This window comes from Penicillium samsonianum (genome assembly GCF_028829775.1).
Source record: "Penicillium samsonianum strain IBT 33392 chromosome Unknown utg000003l_segment0_segment0, whole genome shotgun sequence".
NCBI lineage: Eukaryota > Fungi > Ascomycota > Eurotiomycetes > Eurotiales > Aspergillaceae > Penicillium > Penicillium samsonianum.
The window spans coordinates 3755484-3779244 of NW_026643261.1; the positions used below are offsets into that span (position 1 = coordinate 3755484).

The 23761-nt window shown below is 51.2% G+C and overlaps 11 protein-coding genes across 11 annotated transcripts; 7 read left to right on the forward strand and 4 right to left on the reverse strand.

The window, feature by feature from the left end:
• Window positions 1–800: 800 nt before the first annotated feature.
• On the forward strand, window positions 801–5451 carry N7471_005029 (putative UDP-glucose:glycoprotein glucosyltransferase; the record flags this gene model as incomplete). Its single annotated transcript, XM_057277748.1, has 4 exons — window positions 801–949; window positions 1024–1377; window positions 1441–2278; window positions 2335–5451. 4 exons carry the CDS (start codon window positions 801–803, stop codon window positions 5449–5451), a joined length of 4458 nt encoding a protein of 1485 aa, XP_057137358.1.
• Window positions 5452–5660: 209 nt separating this feature from the next.
• On the reverse strand, window positions 5661–7784 carry N7471_005030 (MYB DNA-binding domain protein; the record flags this gene model as incomplete). Its single annotated transcript, XM_057277749.1, has 2 exons — window positions 5661–7663; window positions 7721–7784. 2 exons carry the CDS (start codon window positions 7782–7784, stop codon window positions 5661–5663), a joined length of 2067 nt encoding a protein of 688 aa, XP_057137359.1.
• Window positions 7785–8324: 540 nt separating this feature from the next.
• On the reverse strand, window positions 8325–9143 carry N7471_005031 (exosome non-catalytic core subunit RRP40; the record flags this gene model as incomplete). The annotated part of the gene is made up of 1 exon (XM_057277750.1): window positions 8325–9143. The coding sequence occupies one exon, from the start codon at window positions 9141–9143 to the stop codon at window positions 8325–8327; it is 819 nt and encodes a 272-aa protein (XP_057137360.1).
• Window positions 9144–9584: 441 nt separating this feature from the next.
• N7471_005032 (ribosome-associated complex protein SSZ1) lies at window positions 9585–11710 on the forward strand. The gene is made up of 3 exons (XM_057277751.1): window positions 9585–9796; window positions 9852–9888; window positions 9939–11710. Exons 1-3 carry the CDS (start codon window positions 9698–9700, stop codon window positions 11501–11503), a joined length of 1701 nt encoding a protein of 566 aa, XP_057137361.1. The 5' UTR covers window positions 9585–9697; the 3' UTR covers window positions 11504–11710.
• Window positions 11711–12388: 678 nt separating this feature from the next.
• On the reverse strand, window positions 12389–13334 carry N7471_005033 (SUR7/PalI family protein; the record flags this gene model as incomplete). Its single annotated transcript, XM_057277752.1, has 4 exons — window positions 12389–12650; window positions 12722–12904; window positions 12966–13260; window positions 13322–13334. 4 exons carry the CDS (start codon window positions 13332–13334, stop codon window positions 12389–12391), a joined length of 753 nt encoding a protein of 250 aa, XP_057137362.1.
• A 411-nt stretch (window positions 13335–13745) lies between these two features.
• N7471_005034 (uncharacterized protein) lies at window positions 13746–15325 on the forward strand. The gene is made up of 4 exons (XM_057277753.1): window positions 13746–13983; window positions 14108–14293; window positions 14358–14663; window positions 14724–15325. The coding sequence occupies exons 1-4, from the start codon at window positions 13918–13920 to the stop codon at window positions 15102–15104; spliced, it is 939 nt and encodes a 312-aa protein (XP_057137363.1). The 5' UTR covers window positions 13746–13917; the 3' UTR covers window positions 15105–15325.
• A 212-nt stretch (window positions 15326–15537) lies between these two features.
• On the forward strand, window positions 15538–18036 carry N7471_005035 (tRNA methyltransferase RSM22; the record flags this gene model as incomplete). The annotated part of the gene is made up of 1 exon (XM_057277754.1): window positions 15538–18036. One exon carries the CDS (start codon window positions 15538–15540, stop codon window positions 18034–18036), a length of 2499 nt encoding a protein of 832 aa, XP_057137364.1.
• Window positions 18037–18661: 625 nt separating this feature from the next.
• Window positions 18662–19273, reverse strand: N7471_005036 (DASH complex subunit SPC19; the record flags this gene model as incomplete). The annotated part of the gene is made up of 2 exons (XM_057277755.1): window positions 18662–19069; window positions 19142–19273. 2 exons carry the CDS (start codon window positions 19271–19273, stop codon window positions 18662–18664), a joined length of 540 nt encoding a protein of 179 aa, XP_057137365.1.
• Window positions 19274–19421: 148 nt separating this feature from the next.
• Window positions 19422–20228, forward strand: N7471_005037 (F1F0 ATP synthase subunit i). Its single transcript, XM_057277756.1, has 4 exons — window positions 19422–19517; window positions 19599–19628; window positions 19752–19802; window positions 19931–20228. Exons 1-4 carry the CDS (start codon window positions 19481–19483, stop codon window positions 19993–19995), a joined length of 183 nt encoding a protein of 60 aa, XP_057137366.1. The 5' UTR covers window positions 19422–19480; the 3' UTR covers window positions 19996–20228.
• Window positions 20229–20660: 432 nt separating this feature from the next.
• On the forward strand, window positions 20661–21177 carry N7471_005038 (mitochondrial 37S ribosomal protein uS14m; the record flags this gene model as incomplete). Its single annotated transcript, XM_057277757.1, has 3 exons — window positions 20661–20779; window positions 20864–21035; window positions 21115–21177. The coding sequence occupies 3 exons, from the start codon at window positions 20661–20663 to the stop codon at window positions 21175–21177; spliced, it is 354 nt and encodes a 117-aa protein (XP_057137367.1).
• Window positions 21178–21884: 707 nt separating this feature from the next.
• On the forward strand, window positions 21885–23620 carry N7471_005039 (uncharacterized protein; the record flags this gene model as incomplete). Its single annotated transcript, XM_057277758.1, has 4 exons — window positions 21885–21952; window positions 22022–22137; window positions 22217–22759; window positions 22815–23620. The coding sequence occupies 4 exons, from the start codon at window positions 21885–21887 to the stop codon at window positions 23618–23620; spliced, it is 1533 nt and encodes a 510-aa protein (XP_057137368.1).
• Window positions 23621–23761: the final 141 nt, after the last annotated feature.

The following is a 23761-nucleotide window of genomic DNA, read 5'->3' on the forward strand; positions in this document are numbered from 1 at the left end:
TCGAACATCTCAACAATTTCTACAAAAGCGAAAAGGCAAACCAGAGAACGCAAACCAAAAAAACAGACCAAAACAAAGCCAACAGAGGGGACTGAACATGCTCCTCACATTTCCCTTGATTTCTTTACACTCGACTCGGTCATCCCTTACTCTTCTCTCATCCTCGCTGCAGCCGTCCCCCTGCGAGCGCAAAATCTTAAGGGAGCATTCGCTTCCAACTTTCCCAATGCCAGGCCTCTGTTGCGCAGAGCCAGCTGGGCTATGTGACTTACCTTAGTTGTTTCGAACAAAAAAAAAAAGGCGTTCGGGGGGAAGCATATGGGGGTGTTGATTGTTGATTTACGACTTAATGTCTTCACGATAGCGTCCAGCTCACTGGATTTGAAACCAAAATTATTATTATCTTTATTATGATTATTCTCATTTCTCATCCAGTAGATATAAATACACATATAGGATCTCACAACTGTAGCCAATGCAACACAACGCACATAATAGAACAGTCGACATCTATATCTCGGAGATTGCGCCAGTTGCCGCTCAGTCTGCCGTAGAAGCTGCGATAAGAGATAGCGAAACCCTCCAAGTGTCCAGATCAGCCGATTCATCCTCGATCTCACTACCGTCTTTGTTAAGAGCTCTGGCTCATTTGGCCCGTGATGCTTGTAAATGAATTGATCTGCATGTTTGCTAATTAGAAAGCCCACACCCCATCACATACGACTCGCCCGATACGAGGCTATCCCCTATACCATACAACAGATATACACAACTGCTCTCCCATACTGCATTGCGCGATAATGAGGGTCTCTACGGGATCTCCCATTTCCTGGCGGTGGTATGCCGCTGTCGGAGTTCTGCTACCAGGCTGGATTGCCAATGCTAGCCCAGCTGTGAACGTGGCGCTCCAAGCCTCCTTTGACTCGGCCCCATACCTCGTCGAGCTCCTGTACGTTGCATATTGAGTGGTCTCTCGCCTGGAATACGTCTGTCAATATAGAATGGCTAATGAATTTATCGTAGGGAGTCTGCCGCCGAAGAAAATTCCACCTCCTATTTTCCTTTGTTGGATCGCATCGCCGACGGGACATTTGAGGACCTCACAACCGAGAAGGAGCTCTACGACCGCTTCTTGACAGTCGTGAAAGATGATGATCACATACGGACTCCGGAGAGTCTTTCCTCCTTCAAATTATCGCTTTCGGTCCGATCATCGGCGCCTCGTATTGAGGCGCACTTCCAGTTCTATAACACCTCGGTTCAGCAGTCTTTGATGGTGGCCCAAGATGCGGTATGTCCCGTATGGGTTCACTCGGAGGGAAAGCAGTATTGCTCTTCTGCCATGGAACGCGCACAGCAGGATGTCGTGGGAGAATTGTGGGTAGATCTATGTCTATGGGGGTATCGGCTCCAATAGCTGACATTGAAATTGTGCCTCAGGGATCCTAGAGAGCTACCATTTGATCGCGTCCTGGGCGATGCATCGCTCCCTCCAGCAGTTCTATACGCAGATGTCGCCTCTCCAATGTTCAGAGATTTCCATGAAACCCTGAGCGACATGGCAAAACAGGGACAGATTTCGTACCGTGTACGCTATCGACCTCCCCAGCACTGGATTTCTCGTCCCTTGTTTGTGTCTGGATACGGCGTAGAGCTTGCTTTGAAGCGAACGGACTACATTGTTATTGATGACCGTGATGCGGAGCAGCTGGAAGGAAAGGGCGCCAACAGTCTTCCAACCGACCCGGATGAAACCAAGGAAGATGCCCCGGATGATCTCCGGCCTCTGTCTTCCTCCGAGGTTACCCGTCTAGGGTTGAACTCTGCGAGCTACGTTATGGACAGCGCTGATCCTTTGGGGACATTGATCAAGATGTCCCAAAATTTCCCCAAGTATTCATCGACAGTAGCTGCCCACAATTCCACTGGGGAAATGGCGCAAGAGATCCGCCACAACCGGGTAAAGATGCTCCCTGGTGGTTACAATGCCATGTGGATCAACGGTGTGCAAATGGACACACAGCAGATCGACGCCTTCTCACTTATAGAACATCTACGCCGAGAGAGGAAATTGATTGAGAAATTCCGCGGCCTGGGTCTCTCTGCGGATGATGTCGTGAAGTTGCTGTCACACCGACTCCTCACTGAAGCCCAAGCTGGTGGCGAGGAGCAACGGTATGACTACCGGGATGATTTAGAAGGGAACCAGGTTATTATTTGGATGAACAATCTGGAGAAGGACTCTAGATACGAGTCCTGGCCTGGTGAACTGGAGGCGGTTCGTACTTCTTTCGTATGGCTAATCGACTGAATACATACTAACAATAATTCCAGTACATCGCCGGTTCTCACCCGGGACAATTGCCCCCAGTGAGCCGAGATCTGCACAATGTCGTCGTGTCTATGGACTCTTCTAACCCGGAACACATGATGCTTGTTGCCGGAAACCTGAACGCCTTCATCAAGCGAGGAATTCCTGTGAGATTCGGCTTGGTACCTACCACCTCGTCGCCAGAGTCCATTGCGCAGCTGAAGGTAGCACATTACCTTTTCGATGCCTATGGTATGGAGTCTCTTGTGCAATATTTCGAAGAGTATGCCTCGAAAGGCAAAATGGGCTTCCCAGACAAATCGTGCTTCCAGTCTGCGACTAAAGAACGCGACATCGTTGACGAATACGAAGCTCTGTCTCTTGATCAAGTCTTGAAGAGCGAGAAGTATAATGCCCTGGTGTCCCAAACGGCTGCTTACCGGCGTCGGTTAAGTCTTACCGGCGACGCACCTCAATTCCTGGTAAACGGTGTCCCTATCTCCCGAGAAGGCAACTGGATGCAGGGAATGAGCATGCAGATCAGCAGGGACTTGAAATTGGTCCAGCAAGGCATTGTAGAGGGGATTTTCGAGGAGGACGCATGGCTTCCAGAGTTCTTCCTGGCTGGTGCATTCGAGAGACGCAATACTTTCCTCATGCCCGAGGATCCCAAGAGTGTCCAGATTGTGGACATCGCTAACATCATTGCATCGGATGAAGATGTATTGAGCCAGACTCCCCGCGTTCTCTCGGACAAGGGATCCTTGGAGAGTGCTCATATGATAGTTGTGGGCGATTTCGAGTCAGAGGCAGGTATGAAACTACTTACCGAGGCCCTCAATCTTCGAAAGGAGAACGATGACGTGGAGATTCTGCTGCTACACAATGCGGCATCGGACGCCGAGGATGATGTCTCCAAGAATCTCGTAACTCTCTATCTCTCGCTTGCGAAGGGGGCACCTATCGACCAAGTACTGGCTAAGATTGCATCCGGTGATCTTGAGACTGAAGTCATAGAGATTGAGGCCCAAGAGATCTCTACTATTCAAGCTTTGCACCAAACTCTGGCCAAAGAACTTGGATTCAACCCTGGCACTGAGGGACTCATTGTCAATGGGAGGACAGTTGGCCCTATTGAGAAGGGACATCCTTTAAGTGTGGAAGAGATGAGCCAACTGATTGCCTACGAACGGGTGAAACGCCTCGATTCCGTTGCGGCGGCTGTTAGCGAACTTGGATTCGCCGATAAGATTTCAAACCCGCTCGATTTTGCCAAATTGACCTCGCTTGTGGCTCTTTCCACCATCTCGGATGTCCCCGAGGGTATATTCGAAAACACTCCTGATTTCAGAATGGACGTGTCCGGTAAATGGAGGACGAAGCACTCTGTTATCACGGTTTCTAACTCCGATGATCCCTCGATACACGTTGGTGTTAGCCTTGACCCGGCATCTGAGGTTGCTCAGCGATGGTTGCCGATTCTGAAGGTTCTCTCCGAACTCTCCGGCGTTCAGCTGAAGATTTTTTTGAACCCGAAGGAAGATCTCACGGAGCTGCCGGTCAAGCGGTTCTACCGCTATGTCTTGGAATCAGAGCCATCTTTCACGGACGCGGGGGCTCTGGCTCGGCCGCAAGCGTCCTTCACTGGCGTGCCAGTCGAGGCACTGCTGACCCTGAGCATGGACGTGCCATCGTCTTGGCTCGTAGCACCCAGTGAATCAGTCTATGACCTGGATAACATTAAGTTGAGCTCGGTCAAGTCTGGTACTGACGTTGACGCCATCTACGCCCTCGAGCACATTCTGATCGAGGGCCACTCTCGTGATCTTACAACGAAGACTCCCCCCAGAGGTGTCCAGCTTATCTTGGGCACCGAGAACAATCATTATTTCGCCGATACCATCATCATGGCTAACCTGGGATACTTCCAGTTCAAGGCCCAGCCAGGCTTGTGGCAGATCAACTTGAAGCCCGGCCGCAGCGAGAAGATCTTCAAGATCGATAGCGTCGGTAGCCTAGGATACCGCCCACAGGCCGGTGACGAGAACAACGAGGTTGCTCTGCTGTCCTTCCATGGTCGGACACTGTTCCCTCGCCTGTCTCGAAAGCCAGGCCACGAGGATGACGATGTTCTCGAGACAGGGGTCCAGCCAGGCTCAAAGATGGACTATTTTGCCAAAGGACTAAACTTTGCATCCGGCGTCCTCTCCAGTGTTGGTGTCGGGTCCAAGAGCGGAGGCGAACAACACGCCGATATCAACATCTTCTCAGTAGCAAGTGGACACCTCTATGAGCGCATGTTGAACATCATGATGGTCTCGGTGATGCGACACACCAAACACACCGTGAAATTCTGGTTCATCGAGCAATTCCTCTCTCCGTCCTTCCGCGCCTTCCTCCCTTCCCTCGCCCGCGAATACGGCTTCTCCTACGAGATGGTAACATACAAATGGCCACACTGGCTGCGTGCCCAGAAAGAAAAGCAACGCGAGATCTGGGGATACAAGATGCTTTTCCTGGACGTGCTCTTCCCCCTCTCCCTGGACAAAGTAATCTTCGTCGACGCGGATCAGATTGTGCGCACAGACATGTACGAGCTAGTCACCCACGACCTCCAAGAAGCGCCCTACGGCTTCACGCCGATGGGCGACTCTCGAACTGAAATGGAAGGCTTCCGCTTCTGGAAACAAGGCTACTGGTCCACCTTCCTCCGCGGCAAGCCCTACCACATCTCGGCGCTGTACGTCGTCGACTTGAACCGCTTCCGCGCGCTTGCTGCCGGCGACCGTTTGCGCGGCCAGTACCAGATGCTCTCGTCGGATCCGAACAGTCTCAGCAACCTCGACCAGGATCTGCCTAACCACATGCAGCATCACATTCCCATCCATAGTCTTCCGCAGGAGTGGCTTTGGTGTGAGACTTGGTGTTCCGATGAGGATTTGGATGTGGCGAAGACTATTGATCTTTGTAATAATCCTCTTACCAAGGAGCCTAAGTTGGAGAGGGCCAGAAGACAGGTTCCCGAGTGGACGGTCTATGATGATGAGATTGCGGCCTTGGCGAGTCGGGTTGCTGGTGAGCAGGCTGCTGCTGGGGTTGAGTTTGTGCAGACTGGCGAGGACCGCAAAGATGAATTATAGTCGACCCTGTGGGTTTCATTAGATAAAGCGATTGCATTTATGATTACACTTGTTGCATTTATTGGATTGAATAGTGAATTCCATCGTATTTTCATGGAAATTTTCTTCTACTGCTCGCTCTCATAAGAATTGATATCTCAGCAAACAAGGGTATAATGAAATGTAGAAAGCAAGCAACAGCAAAGGCAAATTCTTCGTTTCGTGAAGTTTCAAAGCTCATCCGAGTCAGTCTCGTACTTAACGTTGACTTCGCTGCTGTCATCATCTCCACCGTCCGAGTCGGATTCGTCGACGACAGCATCATGTTCAGTGGCAGGTCTGTGAGAAGCAGGCGATGCGGGCGATGGGGATTCTTCGACAACAGGATGAGAGGGTTCAGCCAAAAGGGCAGGGCTGTCACTCGAAGCTTGCTTCTGCTTCTTGGACTTTTGCTTCTTTTGGGGGGGCTCAGGGGCCTCGTCATCGCTGCTAGATGCCTTGTTGGCCTCCTCGGCAGCAATACGTTCCTCTTCCTCTAATCTCTTTCGCTTCTTCTCCTCCTTTCTCTTCCGCTTGCGCTCCTTGCGTGCGGCCTTGTCCTCCTGGACTTCTTGCTCAATCTGCTCTTGCCTCACCTTTTCTCGTCGTTCCTTCTTCTCGCGCTTCCTCTCCTCCTTGCTCTTTTTAGGAGCGGCGGGAGACGACGGGGCTTCCTTGATAGGGCCAGAGGCGGGGTCTTCGTTGTGCTTCCGCTTGGACTTTGACTTCTTATCCTTTTTAGGAGGCTCGGGCAAGTCGGGCTCACCCTTCTCGGACTGCGCTTCGTGGTCGGACTCGACATTGGCATTGGAAATGGAAGATGGTGCTGCCTTTAGGCTCGAGATGATACTTTGTATGGCTTCGTCGTTATCAGAATCCTCATTCACGAATTGAGAGCTCTTTCTTTGCGCCTCCAGTCTCATGTTCCAGTGGGCACTTTTCTTAGCAGCGAGTTTGGGATCGAACACCGCGCCTGGCTGGCCATTGGCCCGCATGGTCATGACCTGCCTCACGATCTTGCGCCACTTGTCTGCGCATTGTTGTCGAGACCGCGTGTGACCCATCTCCTTGCTGATGTTACCCCATACAACGAGGCGCTCATCCAGCTCGTACATGTCCTTGCCTGCCTTATCGGCAAGCACTGGCTTCATAGTGACCCACGTTGATTCTACGGCGTCAAGGAAAATCTTGGTTTCCTCCTCCGACCACGCGCCTTGGTTCATGGTGCCTTGGTGCTCGAGCTTGTTCTTCCAGCGTTGAGTGACATCGTCATCACTGCGCCCAATGAGCTTACCAATATAAGTCCATTTCGGACCGTGTTTGGCGTGGAGCTGGATAAGCTCATCGTCTTGTTCCTTCGACCAATCATGTGCCTTTTGAGCCGAAGCTTGGAAGTGTCGGCGCATGAATCGGTACACAGATCGCCGATCACGGTCTGGAACAAGGGCGTAGACTTCGTTCCAAAAGTCGCTTTTTGAGATGACGTCCGAGGAGACTGGAAATTCACCGTTTGCACCACGCTCAGAATGCTGAACCATCTCATCGAATTTGACGCTAGAAATGCCATGCATGGTGCAAAAATTGACTTTGTACGCTTCGATTTTTCGCACTTCATCCGGCGTATAGAAGCCAATTTTCAAGTTGTCCTTCTCCCTAGTGCGTGAACCTCTAACTCCCTTGGCCCTGCCTCCTGGTGTGGTGCTACCCTCGGGGTTGGGTGAGTCAGGGGCTGGAGTTTGCTCGGTGGCAGCCAGCTGCTTTACAGCGGGTGGTTCTTCTGCAACCGTTAAGTCGGGAGTAGGCTGAGCAGCGGACGAAGTGGGGTTTTTCAAGTTTTCGCCATTCTGCTTGCGAGCCTTCTTCGCCGAAGGCTTGGGCTTTGACGGAGTGGGTTGGCTGGGAGTGGGGGAAGTCTGAACAGCAATTGCAGAGGGGGGTAAGTTGCTTTCTGGTGAAGCTGACTCGACAACGGACTTTTCTGATTTGCGATGCTTCTTAGTCTTTTTCTTGTGCTCAGGTTCAGACTCGCGCTTTCGCTTTGAAGGATTCGACATGTTGGTGTCTAATTCTGGGGAGCGCTTTGTACCATTGGCTTCCGCAATTGCTGGCGATGAAGCCTTGGATTCTGAGGAGGATTGTTTCTTCTTCTTTTTCTTCGTCCCATCAGCCTTGGAAGAATTCGGAGTTTCAGGAACTGCCAGATTGCAAATGTTAGTACCGAATCGCGTGAAGATCAAGTGTTTTCACCAACCGGTATCTCCAAAATCTTCAGGAATTTCGGGGAATGGTTCAGGCTGAGACGATGTATTTCCCATGGCAATGAGCTGCGACAATGAGTAGGGAGGGGAAGAGTAGACGATGCGATAAAAAAAGAGAGACCGAGGTTCCTCAAAATTTACGGCCCACGAAGCGTGGAATCCGGCAATTGGGGTTCACCGCCGAGCTGACCGCCTATGTGGGGCCAATCGAGTCAATATCAATGGCTATTGTTTGTAGATCATCATCAAAGGTATACTAGCTAGTCCTATATTATTGGGAAGAGATGGCGTACAATAGAAACAACAAGATCAAAAAGAATATGAAAAGGATTCAAGGCACCAAGATAACCTGTTCACCTATTCTAAAGATGCAAATCAGACTTATTGAAGACTTCCATACAATGGCCATTGTACAAAATTACTACAGAGGGACTCATGCATTCCATACAATACTGCATAATTCAGGCGTTTAGCATTTACTATACACAGTGCTGGCAAGTATCATGCTCATGATTGCATTAATAGTGTACATGCTGGCATAAAGAACATAGAAATCAACTGCAAGTCGTAAAACCCATACAGGTCCTATAGACACAGTCACGACACAAGCTTCATATCCCTTAGGATTTTCATCACTAGTTTCTTTTGGTCATGAGTGTGAAGATTTTGCTGATCTGTCTCCTGAAGACAGCGCCCAATTGCAATAGTGACCTTGACAGAACTTTCTGCGGCGTTGGAGCAGTCCACCCACACCTTTCCATTGCGGCCAACTGCAATCTCAAATCCTCCCAAGCTCTCCAACTTCTTTCCAAGTTCAGAAAGAACGACCAACCCTTCAATTGCATCCGTGTTCTCGGCAGAAGAAGAGCTTGCCCGGATCAACCGGGCCGCCATACCAGTCGAAACATCAAATACCATTCCACCTGTCAAGGGTCCCAATCCTCCATCAGCCTTGCCAGTTGCTGGGTTGACACAGGTGAGTTCAACTTCGGCGCCGGCGCCGACTCCCACAGACTGTACTCGGGCATACACCAGCTCGCCTTGCTTCAACATTGGCCTGGTCTTTTTGGATGCGCCCTCAAAGGACAGTTGACCCAGAAGCGCGTGGGCCGTATGCGGGGTTACCATGCAGTGAAAGAAATCAACGCTGGAGTGGTGGATCTGAGCAATGACGAAGTCGTTGACGGTGGGAATGTATCGGCGGTTCGGGAAAGAAAGAAGCGAGACGGTGTTTCGTTTCGCATCGGTCGTCAACAGACCAGCTTGTGTTGCTGTTAAGACATGATTGGACCCCTTTGAAGAGGGCTGTGATAGGATGCGGAGGCCGGGGCCTAATCGTAGAGGGTTGGAGTTGTTGGTAGGAAGATGGTCTTGAGGTACTTCATCACTAGGTAATAGGACAAGCGGGGCACTCATGATGCCTGACTCGATAGCTGTATTCTGAGAATAGCCCAAGTGTAGAAGACTCCGAAGCAAGATGTTCAATGTTTTATTGCTGGATTTCTTTCGTGCAGATAGATTGTCTACTTTTGCGCATTGATTCTGTTGGAAAGAAAACGACATTTCTTATCGCCACGTGATCTCATTGAATATACTGACCAAGCTCCATCCTAACACTTCACATGGGACTGACCTCGGGAATATAAATAAATTAAGTGGTCTGGATAACTATAAATTTTGTTTATTCGTGCCCAACCTTTTTTTTTATGTTAGAGCGATATCCATCATGGAAAACTGTCTGCATATTAAGCCGTGAAGCGTGGCGGTGCCCTATGGACATTGCCACAACCACTATCGATAAGCACTAGCCACATTTGCGGCAGAGGAAAATCTTCAAAATCTTTTTCGATTGTTCCCCCTCAATCGAGATTTCCACCAATTACCTCCGATACCCCCGAATCTACTTTCACGCCGTAACGTGAGATCCTTATTCTTTTAATCCAAAAAAAGTACATATTTACAACTTCGACATGGGTGACGCTGCCAACAGTGCCCCCGCTGAGGCGGAGCGCTTTGCTATCGGTATCTCGTTCGGTAACTCATGCAGTTCAATTGCCCGCATCTCGCCTGTACGTCCTGATAATCATCCTTTGGGTTAAAGAACGGTGACTGACAAATTTATAGGAGGGCAAACCTGAGGTTATTGCCAACGAGGAGGGAGGTGAGGACAATGAAGCCCCACGATTTGAGAACTCGTATTAACATACTCAGATCGTCAAATTCCTTCCATCCTTTCTTACATCGACGGCGAGGAGTACCACGGCACACAAGCCAAGGCCCAGCTTGTTCGCAACTCGGCCAACACTGTCGCATACTTCCGCGATTTCGTCGGCAAGGAATTCAAGTCGATCGACCCTACTCCCTGTCACCAGTCGGCCCACCCCCAGCAGCAGGACTCGACTGTCGCCTTCACCATCCGCGACACCGAGAGCGAGACCCCCAACACTGTCACTGTTTCCGAGATCACCACCCGTCACTTCCAGCGCCTGAGACGCTCCGCCTCTGACTATCTCGGTAAGGATGTCAACGCCGCCGTTATCACAATCCCCACCGATTTCACCGATGCCCAGCGTGAGGCCCTTGTTGCCTCCGCCAAGGCTGCTGGCCTCGACGTTCTCCAGCTGATCCACGAGCCCGTTGCCGCTGTAATGGCTTACGATGCCCGCCCCGAGGCGACTGTTACCGACAAGCTGGTCGTCGTTGCCGACTTCGGTGGCACCCGCTCCGATGTTGCCGTTGTTGCCTGCCGCGGTGGCATGTACACTATCTTGGCCACTGCCCACGACTACGAGCTCGGTGGTGCCTCCCTGGATAAGATCATCATTGACCACTTCGCCAAGGAGTTCATGAAGAAGCACAAGACCGACCCCCGCGAGAACGCTCGTGGTCTGGCCAAGCTGAAGCTCGAGTGTGAGGCCACCCGCAAGGCCCTCAGCCTGAGCAGCAACGCTCAGCTGAGCATTGAGTCCCTGGTCGATGGTGTTGATTATGGTTCCACCGTTAACCGCACCCGTTTCGAGCTTCTCGCCGGCAAGGTCTTCAGCCAGTTCACTGCTCTGATCGAGCAGGTCGTTCAGAAGGCTGAGCTCGATGTCCTTGATATCGATGAGGTTATCTTCTCTGGCGGTGTTTCCCACACCCCCAAGCTCGCCAGCCTGGCCAGCAACATCTTCCCCGAGAAGACCAAGATCCTGGCTCCCGCCACCTCTGTCACTGCCGTTAACCCCTCCGAGCTGTCTGCCCGTGGTGCCGCCTTCCAGGCTTCCTTGGTCCAGGAATTCGAGCACGAGGACATCGAGCAGTCCATCCACCCCATGGTCACCGTCGCCCCTCACCTGACCAAGGCTATTGGCGTTGAGTTCACCTCCCAGACCGAGACTACCTTCCAGCCCCTCCTCGCCGCCGAGACCGCCCTCCCTGCCCGCCGCCTCGCTCAATACTTCGCCCCCAAGGAGGGTGGCGATGTCCTGGTCCGCGTGTGCGAGGGTGCCCGCGAGATCAAGGTCACCAAGCCCGAGCCTAAGGCTAAGGAGGACAAGCCCGCCCAGGATGAGGATGACTCCGACTTCGATTCCGAGGATGAGGAGGAAGAGGAGACCCGCGAGATCGTCTGGAAGACTGAGAAGCCCGTTGCTGAGCTCGCCGTCAAGGGCGTCAAGGCTGGCAGCAAGATCGAGGTCATGGTTCACGTCAACCCCGATCTCGGTCTGCAGATCGCCGTCCGCGAGGTCGGCTCCCAGAACGCCGTCCGTGGCGCCGTCAACGGCTCCGCTTAAGTTTTTTTTTCCCCCTCGTGAAATAAAAACAAAAGCATGGATTTCGTTTATGGTGTGATGATGCATGCATGACTGATAGAGGTTGTGATTTTTCTTTTTGTCCACGATTTATACTGCAGTTATCATCATGGAGTCTTTCCCTTTATTAGTTCTTAAATAGACTCAGTTATATGCAACCAAAACTCAATACTGGTTCTCTTTCCCAGCCAACTTCACTCTGCTGGGCCCTATTCATTTCCCGACATAGTTGATCCACGCTCCTCCTTCTACTCCCCAAGGACTATTCATTGAGAATCCTGTTTTTGCTCCAAAGCGTGGTTACCCGAGATTCCAAGATATTTGACAGTATACAATTTACATTCCAAGGATCAGGTAACGGTAGTAGAAATTATATTACAACTAGATTAGATAGGTTCGCAGCCGAAAGCACAAATTCCTGCATGATCTTCAAATCGGAGAATCATTGAACATGGGATTCATCAACCAATCATCATCAGACTCACGTGCCTTAGAAACATAACCGGACCCAAGGCAGGGAGAGTATTGCGCGAAGAATGCTCAATTGCCACCTTATGCAGGAAGGCCGTACGTAGATTTATTAGGTGAGTAAAGATCGTGAGGGTTCGTAATAGCATCAAGTGAGTGTGGGTAGTTCGATCTTTCAGGCTGCATCCGGGTCATTCAGATGCAGATTGGCGAGATCAAAATGAAACAAGCGGCCTCCTGAAGAAAGAATAAACTCTCAAAGGGGATATCAACGCAGGAAGACAAAGGTGTGCGTGGGATGGTCCGGAGATCGACAGTTTCAGGTCGACATTTTCAGGTACTCCGGCTTGTTCTTGTCGAGGTGAGGAAGCAGGCTTCTCATGGTTAGGGTACATCTATTTAAGCGTAGTTCGTGCCCTCCTTCTTCTGGCTTTTCACGCTGTTTGGGCGCAGCGAGGAGAAGAAACCACGGCGGCGCTCCTTGCGTCCACTGTATCCACTGCTAGTATCTTTCCGGCCGACAGCACCACCGAGGCAGTACAGCAAACACGAAAGGAACTCGCAGACAGATGCGGTCCACATGAAGGCGAATGCCTTGACACCTAGGTGTGAAGCTTGGCCGTTACTGTTGAATGCGTTGCGGCCCTGGACAAAGACAGCCCTATGAAATACAGTTAGCACTTTGTTCTTTGTTTTGGGGACAAGCACAGTTCCAATTGTAGTGGTACATACGTCATGAGACAGGTCGTGATGATCTGGAAAGTCAGAGCGATCCAGGCCAGGAAACCGGAGAGGTAGCCGGCAACGCGGGTGCAGATGGCCAGCATCCCAGTAAAGAAAGAGCACACGGCGAAGAACAGACCGATGATGATGAAGGGGAACATGAACCGAGACGTTAAGAAGTAGTGGTTCGTTCTACAGCGTAGGTATGGTTAGCGCGACCCAGTAAATTAGGATATATCAGTTGGTAACCTACCCGATAAACTGATGAGGGACATTTTGGGTCGTGTTGAAGTTACGGTGGCTTGGGGGGTCCAGTGGGAAGTCCGCATGGGTGTCTCCGCAGGCATTATTGCCGTTGCTCACCCCACAGAGGTTCCAGAATGTCCAACGCGAGAGTGGCGGTGCACCTGGGATATTTCCCGTTTCCGCCTCCATGAAGTAGATTTTGTTCAGCGGATTGCTGTTGTTTGCACCTCCCAACAGAGTGAGGAAGATCAGCAAAATCGACGCTGCCATGAAAAACAGGCCCGTGAAGCCCAATGTTGCTCCTATAGACATTGATCAGATTAATATGTTATAGAGTTGTTGATCAGGGGTCAATCGACTTACTGCTGAGACCCATTTTGTTTGGTGCTTATTCTAGGTCACACTAGGATTTGATTTTTTTTTCTCGAGGTTGTTGTCTCTTACCTCCAAAGGGAATGGGTTGCACAAGGAGAGTGTCGAGAGATAAAAGAGAAGGTGTCAGAATTTGAAGTGGAAAACGCTAGCTGGTATAAGGATGTAAGAGCAGCCGGGGTATCCGGGACCATTGGCCGGTGTGATATAATGACGAGTGAGCATCATCCTCCTTTCTCTTTCCTACAAAATTAAGAGTATCAACGATCATAACGTCATAGTTGCACCTGATCGGCTAGCTGTTCGTAGTTAGCCTGCACTCTACTTTAAGCGTTATACCATATCGGGTTAGTCTAAAGCGGTCCATGACGAACCTTGGAAGTCAACGAGCACCCTCAAACCAAACGACGTTGCACCTCTCGCAACAACATTGGCCCTATGGAAGAAAAGTGACGTGGACCATCACATATTAACGTTTTGTCTTATCCAGTTTTGCGCCTTACCGAAAAAAAAACCTTTTGTGCCCAACCCGATCCCCAGACCGAGGGGGTACACAGTACAAACCTCCCGCCCCGTACAACATTGTAATGGCGACCTGGGCATACCCCCCACTGCCCACAGAGCAGATCAACCATGAGGCGGACACTGCGCTGGTATGTAAAACATATATGGACCCTTACAACCGGCGATCTCTACGTGGAGGCCTGGTTGCCTGTAGCTATGATCCGTGAAGGGGTGTGGAGCTTTTCTAGTATAATGCCAACATCTTTATCTTAGGCCCGAGAGCTAGAATGGCTATTACATTCGCTCCAGGATTCACTTGCCTCATTGAAGGAAGGTCTCCAAGAATGCGCTGCCCTCCTAGCTCCCCAAGAACCGGGGTCAACCTTGGTGTTGTCCTCGCTGCGGTCGGAAAGTGTGAAGGGCTTTGTGACTAGAGTCGGCACCAAGGTCGTGAAGGGCGTATGTACCCCGAATCTCTTGCCCGAATATCAATGAATATGCAACTAAACCGATCCATCTCTAGGATGTTCAACTTCGTCTTGCATCGCTCCCGCCTCCTCGGGGTGCCCCTAGCACCCGACTGAATCTATCCCAGTCCCCCGAAGCTCCGGAACTGGTACTTCGACAGCTGGTGTCGGTCCGAGACCTCGTGGCTCAGAGCCTTGATATTGTGGATGTGAGCACGTGGACGGGCGATCCTCTCAATGCAGGCTTCATTTTCAGTCAACTTCACCTCTTGCTCGAGACGATCAACGAGGCGCGACAAATGTTGAAAGGAGAAGGCGATGAGACGCGAGGCAAGTGGTGGGATACCAGTGCCACTGAAAATGTATGTTCGATTTCTTTGACAAAAGTCCTCCGATATTTTGCTGATATGTATGATGCATAGATGTTTGACCCTCCGCTTCCACCACATCTTTCATTCCATCTCTCTATTACAGACTCCGCCCTGGTCCTTCTTCTTCGGACTCTAGAGCCTGCTGCCCTCAATCATACGCCAACCTCTTTTTCCTCGGATATCTCCCTGACAGGGTTCTCTATACGAGACCGGTTATTCGGCTCGCGAGGGCCAACCCATGATGAGGCCGGTAGCGTTTTTCAATGGCAGGGAGAAGAAGTTCGTGTCAAGGAGAAGGTCCGGGTGGAGAGCCAGGATCCCAGTCTGATGGCGGTCATGGCGAAACTATCGGCCCTTGAGCATGAGGTGATGCGGTGCGTTGCTGCGCTGCGGGTGCTTATGGGCGATGAAGATACGGAGAGCGAGGCTTAGTGATTTGATGGATACCCTACTGCATTTGAATTATGAACAGATGCTTGTTGCAATACTTGATGTGATTCGGTAGTCGAGTTAGGACCTTTAGAAGTTTTGAATGGGCTGTCATCTGAGATATGTATTGATCGATCATCTTGAGGCTACCTAGGGCTAGGACTTCCAAGGTTTGACAACCGGTTGCATGGTATAATATATAACAAAAGCAATTAGGAATTAGCATCTAATTTACAACATATACATATTCCTACCAACAAAAAACTTCCTTGGATGTTATAGATCATTGATACCGAGGTAAAACCGACTGGCGGACCAGCCAATGAGAGGCCCGCAGTTTGTGATTGGCGCCGTCTTGGCATCAATTTTCTGGGCTTGGCCATTTTTCTTTCCTCTCTCAACCTCTCGAAAAAGGACTGTCGACAAGAGCTGGAAAATGTTGTCCAGGTCTTCAGCATCAGGCGCCAGTCGGACACAATCGCGCGAACTATTTCGCACTTTTGCCCCCCCTTCTGGATCGCGACAGCTCCGTGGACCTGCCAACCGTTTGACACCTACACAGCAACGCAGTCTTGTCCAAAAAGCTTTGCCTTTGGTCGCGTCTAACAGTTTTGCGCACCGAAGAAATACTTCCGAATATGCGGCATCACAATGTCGGCCTCAGCGGAGGTTTGTGTCAGGCCCAGCATCTGCCGACTCGCCACCTCAACCCAGCCAATCCATCGAACCGGATGATATCAATACCCTGATCGATCGAATCGGCGAAAATGAGGCGGAAATGGTACAACTACTTGAAGAGCTGGAAATTATGGGCGAAGAGGACGAAGAAGGACACGAGCTCATCGACCTGATGGGCCAGCGAGACGAACACACCGCAGAGTCATGGGTACACATGATCAAACAGCGCTTTAGAGATGAGGTGCCGGAGGGGTTGTTGGATGATGCTGAGCTTCAAATCTACGCCCGCCTCTATGGAGAACCAATCATTCGGCAGGAAGTTGAGTTAATGGTCGAGGAGGAAGAGGAAGATCTGAGCTTACTCCGCGAAGATGGACAAGGAGGATGGGAGGAAGTCGATCTAGAAGAAAGCGCCGCTGCCGAGGATGATGTTCCACTCGCCTATGATATGAATGTTTCCCTGGAAGAGCGGGAAACAATTGCCATGCAACGGACCAGAGAAGTGGCAGAGCAATTGGGTGGCGAGATCATGCTCGAGGAATTCGAAAACGAGGCAGTTCCTGACTCTGCTCCAAGAATGCATCCGCTCACCCTGGAGGGCAAATTCGGAACTGATCCTACAACTATCCATCTGCCCAAGAATGTCACGGGTCCCATATCAGTCATCCTGTCAGAATTCTCCAACAAGCACATTTCCGAGACTGCTCGACGTCTATTCGGAGGACCAGGATTGCCCCATTCGATTACAACGGCACCTCCGCGTGCCCAATTACCACAGCTTCCTGTCGCTCTTCAGGCTTCGCAGCGTCAAATGGGAGAAATGGAGGCCAACGCATACTTGGCAGCCTTGTACCCTGGAATCTACGCATCGACACTTAGTGTTATGGTTGAGATTCGCAAGCGATTGGGTGTCGATTGGATCCGCCGTCTCATCGCACAAGAGGGTGGGCCAAACGTTCTTGATGCCAGCGGTGGTGGTGCCGGCATCCTGGCCTGGAGAGATGTCATCCGCGCAGAATGGGAGCTCATGGTTCCCGATCATCCCGCGGGAGCACCCATTCCCTTTGGGAGATCAACTGTGCTGACAGGCTCCGATTCCCTTCGACTGCGCGCTGCTGCCATTCTGGAAAACACCACCTTCCTCCCACGGCTACCTGATTACGTCCATGTGCGCGGGAAGCCTACAATCGATGACTCGCGGAATGCCCCTAAGCGCAAGCAGTACGATATCATCATCGCACCGCACTCTCTCCTCGGCCTTGAAGAAGAATATGAGCGTAAGCAGCACGTGGAGAACCTGTGGTCTCTTCTGAACCCCAACGGCGGTATTCTCATTCTGCTCGAGAAGGGTCGCCAGAAGGGCTTCGAGGCTATCTCTGGTGCTCGTGAAATGCTCTTGAAGCGCTATATTGCAAGTCCTGGCTCTACCGAATTTGACAACTTCCTCGAAGACCCCGACCAACGCGAGGTCATTGAGAAGGAGCGTGGAATGATCGTTGCTCCCTGTACCAACCACTCGACCTGCCCGATGCACAATTCCTCGGGTGCTACCAAGGGCCGTAGGGACTACTGCCATTTCGAGCAGCGATACATTCGCCCTCCATTCCTGCAGCGCATCATGGGAGCGAAAGACCGCAACCACGAAGATCTCAAATTCAGCTACCTCGCTGTGCAGCGTGGCGTAGACCTACGACAAGACCAAGCAGTTCGCCAAGGTCCTGAGGCTACAGATTCCGCGTTCGAAGGATATGAGGACCCCGAGGAGTCTGATATCCCCAACAAACCAGCCTTCCACGCTCTAGCTCTCCCCCGTGCCATCTACCCACCCATGAAACGCCGCGGCCATGTCATCTTCGATCTCTGCACGCCCGCCGGCAAAATCGAGCGCTGGACCGTCCCGCGCTCTTACAGCCGCCAGGCCTACCGCGACGCCCGCAAGTCTCATTGGGGAGACCTGTGGGCTCTGGGAGCCAAGACCCGTGTCCCGCGCAACCTGAACCTTGGCGATAAGCATGGCGAGGGTAAGAAGGAGCGTCTGGCTCACCGTGCGGCGACCAAGGATTCTATGCGTGACGCCGAGGAAGAGGGTGACTTTGAGAATGAAGGAGAAGAGGAAGATGAAGACTATGCAGTTGATGACTCGGATATTCCTGATGTCCCTGTCAAGAAGAGGGGCCAGAATATCCCCAGTTGGAAGAAGCATAATGATAAAAAGAAGCTTCGTCAGGCTTACAACAAGCGTGCTGCCGACGAATAAGTGGCTTTGATTTGGCGCAATTTTTTTATGGATTTGGATGTTCGAAAACATGTACTATACTACTAACTACTGGCAGCATTTGGCATTGGGACTGGGAACTGGATCTTGTTTGTACACTAGGATATTATTCTCGCACTTCTACAGATGTAAATATAGCATCTTCACTCTAATCAATGTTTGATATGTGTTTGATTGGTTGGTACAGTACCTGAGGCGCCATTTGGCCCGAGTCAACCTTCCTTTTCTCCAATGAGATAGTCCTGATGGAGGCCGTTGGGGATCCCACTAAGTCGGTCGTGATGAAGCATGGTCCTGTCACGAATTGGGGGGACTGTGCCAGGCCCAGGAAGCGCCGGCAGTCATTGGAAGCCTTCCTGAGTGGAGCTGCTGTGGACACGGGGTTCTCCAAAACGCACCGGTTGTGAGGCGCATCGATGTTCTGGGAAAGACAGTGGCTAGCTTCAGGCTTGGTGTTTTTCTAGCCAGAGTTGGCGAAGCACGCTCAGTCAAGAAACAACGTGAATAGAAATCAGACAAAAGTCCTGTTGGAACCAAATGCTCCTGACAAGCTAGACGCTTTTCGTAATAGCAGATATTCTTATCTCGCAGAGTGACACCGCCACATTCACTGCGCAGCCATACTCTTTCGCAGCTGCCTTTGCTTCTGCGTACTCTGCAACTCCAATCGATCGACTGCGAACTTGAGCCGTTCTTTCTTTTGCACGAGTCTCCTCAGCTCCGCTGCCTTGGATGCTGCTGGATTACCCGACGAGGCAGCGCCGAGCCCCGCCATGCGACCCCGCAGTGAGCTACTTTGAGGTTGGCTGCGAGTAGCTGATGACCGGCTCTCTGGGTTGGACGAGAGTCGACCTTCTTGCAGGTCGCATTTCGCCTTGAGGCCTTGTTCGCGGCGCGCAAGCTTTTCAACGTGGTTCGATGATAGTGTGAGGAGGTGGGCGATGCTGGGGGTGATTTCGTCAAGAAGGGATTGCTGCGCTTCGCGCAATGTAGGCTCAGGGAGCAGCTCAAAGTGCTATTCAAAGATAAATAGTTAGACTTATAGCTTCTCGTTGCTTCTCAGGAATGAAACTTTGGGAGAACCTACTCGCGTTGACTGGAGGACTTTACATAGACGAGGGAAATCGTTCACGCCCGCATCGAGGGTGGATATAGAGTTGTCCAAAATCTGGAGAGAGGACTGTAACGAGGTAACTGAGGAAGACAATGAAGCTGCCATAGTGTGCGATTTGAAGCTTGATTTGGGAGATGATTGTTTACAATGGTCGGGATAGATCGGGCTGTAAAAGCGGCATGACACCGCCTTTAAGGCGGCGTGGCCTCGGGACCAGGCAAACCTCCCAAACCTCACTTCTCCTCTTCCGTCCTCCTGCCTCACCATCTTCCCGAACGCCGAATTCCCTCCGCATTCGATTCACCTGTCACAATGTCTCTCCTCGGAAAGAAGTTCCCCGGTGCTCTGGGTACGTGTTTTTTTGGACTCTATTACGACTTATGGGAGAACCATATGAGGACCAACGACTGACGCATATGTTCACTTACAGGCAAGCCTATGGCTCCCTTCTTCGCTGCCGGTACGCATACCCTTTGGATCCCGAAATGCCCGACAATCCGGAACGCATGGATTGTCAATTCTGAATACCGCACCCTCGGAACGGTTGTTGATGGAACATTACTCTGACGATTCTCCTCTCCAGGCCTCATTGTCCTCTACGGCGTCAACTCTCTCCAGAACGCTATGTCCAACAGTGAGTCTACTCCGCGCAGCTACAAATAAATCATCGACGGGTTTCGCGGTCACATGCGACAATATCCACGAGACGACACTCCAATGAACGTCTGCGAGCATAAACAACTAACCTTCATGTCCGTACAGCTGCCCAGTACAAGAGCGACCCCCGCAACCCCAACGCCCAGCCCGCTGGCAAGGCTGACCACTAAATTGGGTCGACAATGAATGCATTTTGAGATCCCATTTGTTCGTTGAAGAGGAGCGGGACGACCCGTCGCGATGTGTGGGTGGACGCAGATGGCCCAGGTCATCAATGGCCGGCTTGCACTTTTTGTGATTACTCTGCGGGCAGTTTGCCCCTGTCCAAGCATATAGAGTATACCCACCTCGATGGGGGTGACTTGGATCAATTCACAAGCTGTACCAGTACCATTCTGGGCAAGGCGCTTCTCCCTCTCGTAGTGTCCCTTCTGCCGGATGATATTCCATCAGTCAGGGCAAGAAAAGTAACTTAAGCCGAATATTCCGCAGCCTGTTGTAGTATAGGTAAAGCTATAGGGTTTGTGGACTCTATACTTCACATCTGCTCATTGCTACGCTATTTCACTTAGGGCTAGTTTTCTACTTCTTTGCGACCGTGCAATAAGTTAAAATTAGCCCTTATTTGCGACACTGTGTCACTTAATTTTGATTGTAACAGCTATCCATCAAAATACTAGCAGTAACGTAGGGCTTTGATGCCGCTCAGCGTGAAATCTTGCATCAAGCACGCTAACCCCGATCGGGCAGCCGGTTTTCGCCAACTCCGCCTGGCCGAAGGACAATCATTTTCCGACCTCAACTCCGCAAATACCCCCCAATTAAACACGCCAAAATGACCAAAATGGCAGGCCTTTTCCGGCCCAAGAAGCTTGATCTCTCTGGATTCGTAAATACCCGCTTGATTCGGGACAACAACAAGCGCATGGCCTTCGAGCAGACCGAGCCCGAACGGTACGAACCCTGTCCCAGACACCTCGAGCTTGGAAAACATGCTAGGAATTGAGACACAAATGCTGACTCTGTCTTCCTTCACAGACAAGCTCTCCGCTACATGATCCGCAACACCTCCCTCTCTGGCCGTGTCCGCGCGCAGGCTCAGCTCCAATTGTCGCAGATGCACGCCTACACTCGCCCCACGCAGATCAAGAACCGTTGTGTGGCATCAGGCACTGCCCGCTCTGTCTTCCGCGATTTCAGAATCAACAGAGTAAGTGGAAAACTCCGCCAAGGGCCGAATCTTGCCTGAGGCTTTTTATATCATATCGCTAACATACTGTCTTCTATAGTACCAATTCCGTATGCAAGCCCTTGCCGGAGAACTTCCCGGCGTGCGGAAGGCCAGTTGGTAATTGTATGAGATTGTTGCCGGTACTCTGTAATATACATATGGAGACCTCTGGTTGAATTGTTTGCACGACGGCGTTTTCTTCTTGCTTCCAATGGGTGGAAGCATGTAATGTACAGTATGCAATTCTCATTTGCAGAGAAATTCAAATCTTTCTTTGTTGTTTTGGCTCCTCCGATCAAACCCCTCGGCTTGTTGACAGGTTTAGGCGCTGCTTTGGGCTTGATCCTCGTTTGCTTATGTCGTGAGACCAAGCTTTCTTTGTTGGTATTGTTGAGATCATCTCAATTGGGTTGTTTGCTTCCAGGATGATGGTCAGTTGCAGGCCGGCCCGGCTGATTTGATTGATCCTTGACCGGTAAATCATCATTTCAGCTCAGTGGCGTATATCAAGAAGATCCCAGTCATAGATCCTCAATATCCGCAGGAAGATCCTTCGGCGTAGCTTCACAATCGCATCATCGCGGGTCATTGAGCAAATGGGAAGCTCCTCGATGCCTGCCATAATCACGTCGTCGCTGACTGTTGCCCCGTCGTAAAAAGTGCGCTGAAAATGCGCGGCGCCTTCCGGTTCTGACCTGTGATTTCTTCCCTCCCTCTTCCTTTTGTTTTCTTCTTCCTCTTCCATTCAACCATCACTCATCTCCCCCTCTTGTCTCGTTGACTTTTTTCTCAAATCAATCTCACACGTTGATTTGAAGCCTCGCCACAATGAATGGCGTTCCGGGAGACCTCCTCCCCGATGACACGGTCTTCCCAGAAGACCTGCTGGGGCTTGGGTAAGTTTTTCCGTAGTGTTCGACGTGACGTCCCAGCCTTCAGGCCTAACAATCCATTGAATGACACAGATTCGTCATCACCAAAGATGACAAAATCCGGTACATCGCCGCCCCTGACCAAGGCCCTCGTTACAAGGTCAACCGAAGTGACCGCATGAACAAGGTCCACATTGAGGCCTTGCATAGTTAGTTAACCCTCAGATCCATTTCCATCGTAGGCTATGGTCTTGATGAATCATCTGGCACTAACAACGGATTTCACAGAGGCGATTCGTACCAGCATCATTGACCGGCTCCTGGGAATGGGCATGCACTTCATGAAAATTCCCAAGGGCAGCAAGCAGCAGGTCCCCATCATGGTGTCTGGTAACGTTACCACTGCACCTCGAGTTGTCGTATTCGTCGGCGAGATTGTCGAAGACCTGGGCGTCTTCTCGTACCGTGATGCTTGCGACGATGGCATTTCTTTCGGTTCGATCTTGGGCTTTGCAAAGGGTCTGCTCGGTGAGAATGCTCAAGATTCGCCGAATGCTCTCATCCTTGCGAACGCCGGCCAGAATGTCTGGCACAATGCAGGTTGGTTCGCGATGACCCATGACAGTGTTCATGGTCAACACCGCGCCTCTGCCGTGGACCGCGAACGTCCACTGAGTGCTCGTAACGTGATCGGCAACGGCATCAGTGAGCATGTCCAGAATATCTTCGAAGGAATCTTGATGCGCAGCAACTTCCGAGTCGGTGCCAGAATCGACATCATTGGCCTGTCTGAGGGCGGCCATGCTGCCATGACATACCTGAAGAACCAATGTGAGTATCTGACCGAATAAGAGAGTTGGGGATTGCTTACTGACATGGGCCTTAGGGAGTTTATGGTCGCCCCACATCTCCTCTCTCTCCCTGATCAACCCCGAGACGATTGTGAGCGTGGACACCAAGACTGATGACCAGAAGGATCCGAAGTCATTCGCCTGGTTTATGAAATACCGTTGCCGTGCTTGGGCCATCTGTGACAAGTCGATTGGCACACGTGTGCCCGGTCTTAACCTCCGCCATGGTTGCAACACGTACTCTTCCGGTGAAGGCACGAAGTCGGCGTGCATGATCACTCGTGGTGTGGGACACATCTTGACCTGGATGAACATTATGCACTACTCCCCGATGGCGATGGAGAAGTTTGATGTGGTCCCTGGCGAGACCGATCCCAACGGCGAAGGTTTTATCGCATCACTGATCAACAACGACATACTCCCTGGCGGCAAAATTGAGGTGCACAGCCTAGAAGTTATGAACCAGATTCAAAGCTTTCTGACCGGTGTCACGTTCACCGAGGACATGGTAACTTTTTTCAATGACAAGTTGTATCCCGGTGAAGATGATACCAACGAAAGCGACGATGACAGCGAGTGTTCGGCCATTTACAGAGTTGAGAACAATGATGCGTTTGACGCTCTTCCTGACGTCCTTCCTGCCATTCCTGGCGGTCCTGCTGACGCTTACGCGAACGCTCTTCCCACCCCCGACGATCCCAACGTCCTTCCTGACCCTCTTGCTGACGCTCTTTCCGTTCTGGAAACCCCAACCTACTACGACGACGTAATCGTCGGCAAGGCTGGCCCGTTTGAGCTTAGTGATCTGCAAGACATCCGAGAGGAGGGCGAAGAAGAGTAAGCCCTCTAAGAAGTGCGCCCTGCTTCCTTATGAAGCGGCGCTGGGGTCGGTTGTCTCTGGAGTTTGTGTTTCCCGGTGTTCCAACCGGTTGATTTTATTTTTGATATTCTTTTTTGAGGTTTCTCGTGCGCAGATATCTGT

Bases quoted from the DNA above. Each gene is read 5' to 3' on its own strand.
- N7471_005034 (XM_057277753.1), top strand. From the start codon at position 13,918: ATGGCGACCTGGGCATACCCCCCACTGCCCACAGAGCAGATCAACCAT. The intron at 13,984-14,107 runs GTATGTAAAACA...TCTTTATCTTAG, and splicing joins ATGAGGCGGACACTGCGCTG to GCCCGAGAGCTAGAATGGCT. The intron at 14,664-14,723 runs GTATGTTCGATT...TATGATGCATAG, and splicing joins ATACCAGTGCCACTGAAAAT to ATGTTTGACCCTCCGCTTCC.
- N7471_005037 (XM_057277756.1), top strand. From the start codon at position 19,481: ATGTCTCTCCTCGGAAAGAAGTTCCCCGGTGCTCTGG. The intron at 19,629-19,751 runs GTACGCATACCC...TCTCCTCTCCAG, and splicing joins GGCTCCCTTCTTCGCTGCCG to GCCTCATTGTCCTCTACGGC. The intron at 19,803-19,930 runs GTGAGTCTACTC...ATGTCCGTACAG, and splicing joins CCAGAACGCTATGTCCAACA to CTGCCCAGTACAAGAGCGAC.
- N7471_005032 (XM_057277751.1), top strand. From the start codon at position 9,698: ATGGGTGACGCTGCCAACAGTGCCCCCGCTGAGGCGGAGCGCTTTGCT. The intron at 9,797-9,851 runs GTACGTCCTGAT...ACAAATTTATAG, and splicing joins CAATTGCCCGCATCTCGCCT to GAGGGCAAACCTGAGGTTAT. The intron at 9,889-9,938 runs GTGAGGACAATG...TAACATACTCAG, and splicing joins TATTGCCAACGAGGAGGGAG to ATCGTCAAATTCCTTCCATC.